The 7,997-nt window shown below is 31.9% G+C and overlaps 1 protein-coding gene across 1 annotated transcript; it reads right to left on the bottom strand.

Moving 5' to 3' along the window:
- Positions 1–1,929: 1,929 nt before the first annotated feature.
- Positions 1,930–2,616, bottom strand: LOC149203369 (RING-box protein 1a-like; the record flags this gene model as incomplete). Its single annotated transcript, XM_089401844.1, has 4 exons — positions 1,930–1,967; positions 2,185–2,256; positions 2,356–2,415; positions 2,553–2,616. Coding segments are annotated over 4 exons (234 nt in total), but the record flags the coding sequence as incomplete, so codon positions are not given.
- Between the last annotated feature and the right edge of the window lie 5,381 nt (positions 2,617–7,997).

Genomic DNA, 7,997 nt, shown 5'->3' with positions numbered 1-7,997 from the left:
TTGACCTGAGTGGTCAAATGAATTCTTAGCAGAGACAATTGGATCTGTCAAATTTATCTTTACCTCAATTATTGTAATAATTAGAACATTGTATTATTTTTAGAGACATATTATTATAAAAATTTAAGCGGCATATTATTATAAAATTTTATCTAATAATGAAATTTACGATCAACATAAATCATGGATTATATAAAGATTACATTCTCCGTGTTTACAATGTTTAACGACTTGAAACAATGATAGAAAGGTATAGAAATATTCTATTTTTAATCCAATGCAATATGCCTCTTAAATTTTTGTGCTTCTCCAATCCCGTATAGAAAGTCAATGTATAATTTCTTTGACAGGTCAGCATCAAAGAGAAGGAAACAACTGTTGAGAGCTGGTCGGGCGAGTACAAAACTTTCCCTACTTCTGCTTTTGCTTCTTAACTCGATACAACTCTCACTATTTCCATTTCGATAAAGGAAGAAATAATAAGTCCATCTATTAAATTATCATGAGAAAAATGAGAGATGCCTCCATTATCCAACTTAGACGGTGTAGTTAGTTAAGTTAAGTTGTCAAATTTGAGGAGTAATATTTAGGGGAAAACCATTTAGAATAAATTATTCCAAAGTATTGGTGACTCATAAAAGTTTTGTTATCAATTTTTAAATTATTTTCCTTTTCAAAAAGGAAAACACATTATCAATAACAAAATTTTAAATTAAATATCCAATTTCATCTTCCAAAATCTATTATCCATAATAAAATTTTAAATTAAATAACCAATTTCCTCATTTAAATTTTTTAATAAGAAATATAACTAATTTATTTAATTTTAATCCCATATATATTATTAAATGATTTTTATATTTTTAACATTAACTAATTTAACAATCATTCAATAGCATCATAAAATATCATCTATTCATTATAAATATTTTGCTTCATATAGTTTTTTAAATTATTTAATTTTAAATAAATGATACTACAATTAAATTATATCTTATATTTAAAGATTTATAATAATATTTATATTCTTGGAATCATTTAATTAAAAAAAAAATCAAATTACAGTTATATATTTGATAAACAAACCAACAACATTATACAAATAAATTTAGAAGGAAAAAAAATATTGATTGCTTCAATTCTTCTAATTGAATGTTGATTGCTTCTAAGGTTGTAGTATCAGAAATACCCAAGGGTGGAAATGAAGCATATAGATGCCCCATTATCTTTAGAACAAGGAAAATGATGTGGCATCAAATACCAAGGCATATAGAATAAGGACCTTGAACATTATATGCTAAGGATATGGTCAAAGGTATGCTTGATTTCACTCTAGATTTCCATTTCTATTAATATTTCATGTTTTGTAAACACAACAGAGTAACATTATGTGGATATATTATTTTATATTGAGGAGTGATTTCTCAAGATTCACATGGATTTTTTCTCTCCAAAAGAAATATGTCCTTAATAAATTTAAAGAATTTAAGGCTCATGTAAATAATCATATAGAGAATACAATAAGAATGTTGAAGAAAGAAGATCATGGAGTGTTTCACGAAAATGAAAGAATTTCATAAAAACATGGAATATCAAGGAAAAAGAATACCCCATACACACTTCAATGTAATGCAAGGAAGCTAGAGAAATAGTTAATAAGCATTAATATAAAATGCAAGGAGATTTATCAATGTGTTGGGTTAAGGCATAAATTGTAGGGAAAAGAACAAAATGCATACTGCATGTTACATTGTAAAGTGTTTTCTATAATAAATCATTTTCCAAAAATACATCACATTATTACTAAGAAAACTTTAAATTACAAAAATAAACAAGCCAACCAATTATATATTTGATAAACAAACTAACCACATTATACAAATGAATGTAGAAAGAAAAAAAAATAGGAGACTGGTAGTGATCACAGCTCTAATGTCCATATTTCTGGAACTCCCACTCGCTATTATCTGCAACAACATATACATAGTATTGTGTAAAATAAAAGTTCAAATGAATCTTAAAAGTAAACTTCATCTCTCATTGTCCAACCAAAGATAAAGTGAACAAAAAAAACAACTAACCATTTCCTTAAAAAGATTCATGTTCCCATTTCAAAATAATTTCACTCTACTAAAATGCAGCCGTAAAGATTGATTGCACAAGAAGGAAGTTTAGAATACATACTTAATGGGTAGACTTGTCTTGTCTTAAGCCACTCACTTATGTAGTGAAAATGAAAGGCCTGATTATAGCCTCCTGTTCAAATATTAAAGAAAAACATATAAAATTTTGATAACCTTGAGCTTAAGCGAATAATAATACTAATAATAATAATAATACATATTTTTAACATACCCCATGCAACTATGCATTCTTGAATTGTCTCAGTTCCTTGATTTTCCTCACACTCTATACCTAGATGTACAAAAGCAAATATAATAATATTATTTTCAAATTTCATATAATTTAGTCAAACTAATTCAAAAAAATCCCAAAAACAATCTATTTTCTCAAATTTCTACCATTAAATTATATAAATAAATAGTAGTTACAGAGATCCATAATGTGGTTTCTACAGATTGCACAATTATCCACCTGGATGTTTGCATGCAGAAACAATTAGATTAAAATTGTGTTAGAATAAAATAGTAAATCATTCAAGTTAAACTAGAAGAGAGACATTCATGGCCATTTTTCCTTCTGGTGTTTTATTTCTTTTCTCATTTTGAACAACAATTCTAATCTCCTCCTCACTAATGGTAACATAATTTTCAGCTTCAGTTTTGACATCTACAAAAAAACATGTTTAGCTTTGCTAGATTGAACCACCTTAGGGATTCTTTTATGATCCCCTGTATGTACTATTGCAGTGTCATGGATTATTGCTTTTTGCTTCCTTCTCCTTTCTTCTTTTGTCTCTAAAAACAAATACCCTCCAACATCATTGAAAAACTCTTAGGAAAATCCTATCAAACAAAATACAATATGTCAATGATCAATCATTTATAAAAAATTTAGTGATCCTTACAATAATGCATAAGATAAATATAAATAAACATGCTTACAATGCTACTTGAATGTTCGATGTGATTTCATCACACAATGGTGTAGATTCTTCATATGTGTCATACTTGACCATTCAGAGATGATATCTAACATTTTCATGTGTCTTGGGCAATTTTGCAAGAACATAGATAGTGTCTACATTCGGCACCAAACATATGTCTGGTACTCTGCCCATCACCTCATATGGTCTACCAAAGTTAATCATACCACAATATAGATAGATATGTGTACAATCATCTCTTTCAATATCTTTAACATGCAATGTAAACAAAAAATTATTTATTTCTCGTGAATTCCTCCATTCAGGAATAATCTTGAATGTACTGGACGAGCCATTTGCTTGACTTTTATGATGTTTTTCAGGTCAGGTATGTTCAATAATATTCATAAAGTGTCCATCTGAAACTTTAGATGATGGAATTGTTGTCCTTGTTTCAAGAAACATTCACATAGACCTTCTTTGATGCCAACTTTAGGAATATATATATGTGTTCATTAAAAGAACACATATGTTAATTAGAAAAATAACAATTTATTTAAAAAATATATAAATATAAAAATAGTCTAAATTTAATGTTAATTTTTTTTAAACAATATAAATTAAAGAAATTATAAATATTTTTTATTTATTTTTAACAAAACTAAAATAATTTAAATATAATTTATTTTTTTTAAATTAAAAAAAAAAATAAAAGATTTTTTTTTAAGAATGATACTTATATTGTTTAAATAAATAAATAAATAAATATATAAAATTTTAAAACTCAATATATATGGCTTTAAAGAAAAAAAACTATTTTATTTATTTATATATTTTTGCTTCTTTGAAATACAAAATCAATAAATGGATTTATTCTTTTGACATGGAAAAGTTTTGGTTTTTTTTTTTGTGAAGGAATTGAAATGACCCCCAAACAAAATAGTGAAGATTGTGGGATTGCTTTAGAGTTTCTCGAATGTGGGATTAAAAAGAAAATTAAAAAATCAAGATATTGTTAATATTATAGGTTTAGATTAACTCTTGGAGACAGTACTGGAAGATAATCGGTTGAAGGAATTCATTGATAATGATATTCTGAAACCAGCAACATCTAATGCTAAGGATCTAGCAGAATGGAAGAAGTGTGTAGCCAAGGTGTGGAGAACCATATTGGAGGGAGTACAATATCATATTTTCTCAAATCTCCATGGGAGATAGACTCTACATGTAATGGGGAAAGAACTAATAGATTTGTTTCAGAATAGCAGTGACCACAGGAGACTAGTACTTAAGGATGAACTTTGAAATATCAAGATGTAGAGGAATGAGAGCATTCCACCATACTTGAGTAGGTTCACACAATGTCATGAAGAACTTGGTAAAATTGGTGCTATTGTAGTAGCAGATGATTTGGTGGGCATATCCCTTCTAGCCCTTCCTAAGAGTCAGCACAACTACCAAGATTCAATGAATGGGAGGAAGAAACTACCAGATTTAGAATGCTTATGGTCTAATTTGGTACAGGAGGAAATAAGGCGCAATACTAGAGACGAGACTTCATCCAATTGTGAGGATGAGGAGAACTGTGAAGAAATTCTGCAAATTCTCTACAAATCTTGCTCTTAGACCATATAGAAATGCAATATACCAAAGAAAAATACTATAATTTGCTTCTACTATCAAACTTGTAGAAGCTTAAAGATATTTCATAGTGGCCTTTCCCTTGAGGGAAACTCGAATTATGTTGCATGGAAGTACCGTATGGAGGCAGTACTAGAGGATAATCGGTTGAATGAATTCATTGATAATGATATTATAAAACCAGCAACATCTGATGCTAATGATCTAGTACAATGGAAGAAGTGTGTAGCCAAGGTGAGGAGAATCATATTGGAGGGAGTATGATACCATATTTTCTCAAATTTCCATGGGAGATAGACTCTGCATGCACTGTGAAAATAACTGGTAGATTTGTTCCAGAATAGCAATGAGCATAGGAAACTGGCACTCAAGGACAAACTTCAAAATATCAAGTTGCAGAGGAACGAGACCATTCCACCGTACCTGAGCAGGTTCACACAATGTCATGAAGAACTTGGTAAAATTGGTGTACACATAAGAATACAAGAAAGAAGACCTCAAGAGGAGCAATAGGTGAAGCTTTGGCTTCACAATTCGAGCTTGATTTTACTCTCATTGCATGCATGGCCATCATAACGATGGGAAGTGTATGGTACATGGAAAGTGATGCCTTGTTCCATATGACGGGGAACAAATATTTTTCAGTGATTTGGAGGAGTAGGATCTCCAAGTGCACATCAAGATGGGATATCATGGAAAGTACATTGCCACCGGGATTGGTGCAGTCACTTTTCAGAGGGAGTCGGGCTCCCCTGTCAGTCTCAGTGATGTGATGTTCTTTCTGGGTCTAAAGAAGAATCTTGTATTTGTTATAGTTTTGGAAGATCGTCGCTACAATGTGATATTCAACAAAGGAAAGGAATTCTTGAGACAAATATCCATAGAATAAGTGAAGAATATTGAGGTTTGTGTGAAGAACCTCTACAAGCTAGATATCGAGGGTTGTGATGCATTGAGCATAAAGGAAAAGAAGGTGTAGAGTCATGATGCCAGTGAAATTTAGCATAAAATACTTTGCCATTTGCATCATGGCACTTTGAAGAACATGGAATAGATTACAACAGGCCTCCCCAGAGGAGCATGTTGGGTCCCTATAATACTAGTGATTACCCCATTACTATTGTAGTTATACCCCTTATTTATATTGTTGTGCCCCTATTACCCCCATGTTGTTATTTTTGTGCCCCATGGAATCCCTCTATTGTTATTTTTGTGGCTTTATATTATTATTGTTAGGTCGGCTGGATTATATTGTGACTCCTTAGACTCCTATATATACAAAGGAGGTTTTATCATTTGAATCATCGAAGAATTGTTCATTTATGTAATGTAAAGGAGGTTTCCCCCTCGAAGAGGCTGAATTCTAAGGCGTTGATATATATTTTCTATCTTTTCTTGAGCTGGTTTCATAACATTTGGTATCAGAGCTTCAGATTCTAGGGTTTCGCTGCTCCAAAAAGGTCATCGTGGAAGTTTCGCTATAACCTTTTTCTGTGACGTTTCAGAAGTTGCAAAAAAAACCCATTTGAGAAGAAATCGTGTTGAACCTTGGGTGTGAACTTCAGAGCTTTTTGCTCAATATTTGTGGAGATATGAGCTGAGGAAGTTGGTCTTTTTGTAGACTCCTGAATTACATTCAAAACAGGTGACCTGGGAAAAATCGTCTTAACTTTCTCTCTGGGGATCAGATTGAAATTTTGTAAAAAGGTACAAAAAGAGGACGGACTATAGTTTCTTGTATGCATGTTTCAGATCCAAAGGTCGAAACAGTGACTCGTGGCACTTCGTACAAGTTCGCTCTACTGAACTAGTCTATAAGCAAGTCACTATGGGAGATTTCACATAACTCTTCCTTGGAGAATCCAATTTGGGTCAGACTTGTGGCATTGGAAAGAGGACACAGAGGGCTACTACAGCTCAGAAATTTGGAAGTAGATGATTGGAAGGTACAGAGATACATCAGAGGCAATATCGAGCTCCTACAAAGTGAAAAAAGGTGTGTAGATTTTCTTAAATTTTTGCTTAAGCTTGGTTTGAAAATTTATTTTGAAGGAATTCAAAGGGCATAGTAGAGCATTATTATCGATAACTAATGCCCCGAGGAAAGAAAATGAAAACACCTAGTAAGGAACCTGAAAGCTCTAGCATGACTCATGAAGAAGAGGAAGAAATGCAACATGATATATCAAAATTACAAGACCAAGTGCAACAACTGTCCCTTGCACAAAAAGGAACAGAATCTAAGATGGATGGTTTAAAGAAAGATGTAGAAGCTGATATGGATGGTTTAAATAAAGGTGTAGAAGCTAATATGGACTGTTTAAAGAAAGGCGTAGAAGCTAAGATGATTGATGTGGAAGCTAAGATGGATGATTTGAAGATAGATTTGAAGACAGACATGGACGAATTGAAGATAAATATGAATAAGTTGCTACAAGAAATGGTCCCTAAGGTGAAAGGGTACTAAAGGAAACTCATGATGAGAACAAAAGAAATGTTAATCATGATTCCATATACGCTAATGTTGGATTGAAGACTCACCATATTCCAAAAATTGATATGAGGAAGTTTGATGGCAAGGATCCTGCCACATGGATATTACAGAGGGAGCAATTATTCGATCTCAATAATGTGCAAAACACACAAAAGGTACGTATGGCAACTGTATATTTGGAACCAAATCAGTTTGTATGGTATCAATGGCTTTGCTCTCGTAAACAATTTATCACTTGGGCAATTTTTACGGAAGAATTGATAGCACATTATGAAGATACAAAAAGCAACACTTTTTTTAGCCAATTGATAAGTCTCAAACAAAAGGGTTCAGTAATGGAGCACATTGAGGAGTTCCAAAAATTGAACATAAGGGTAAAAGATATTCCAGAGGAGCATAGGATTGATGTGTTCATAGGGTCTTTAAAGGATAATATCCAACATGATGTTCGCCTTTGGGAAACTGATTCATTAGAGAAGGCATTCAGGTTAGCAAGAAAAATGGAAAGCAAAATTATGGCAACCAGGAAGCATACCACTCACAACTATAAAGACAGAAGTGTTGTTGCCCCTAGTCTTCCACAACCTATAAGGTTGACACCACAACAATTGGAAGAAAAAAGAGAAAAGGGCTTTGTTACAGTTGTGATAGCAAATACACTAAAGGTCATAAGTGTGCTGAGAAGAAATTATTCTACATAGATTGTGAAGAGGAAGAAGAAAAGGAGCAAGAAAGGTCAAAAGAAGAAGATATACTCCAGGAACAAAGCCTAGATGAAGAAAAAATAAATCCAACCATATCTTGTAATGCATTGGT

Source organism: Pinus tabuliformis, chromosome 2_1, assembly GCF_031772625.1.
Source record: "Pinus tabuliformis cultivar Carrire ecotype Pingquan chromosome 2_1, CPIR1, whole genome shotgun sequence".
Classification (NCBI taxonomy): domain Eukaryota; kingdom Viridiplantae; phylum Streptophyta; class Pinopsida; order Pinales; family Pinaceae; genus Pinus; species Pinus tabuliformis.
This window is presented reverse-complemented; position numbering and strand designations above follow the sequence as displayed.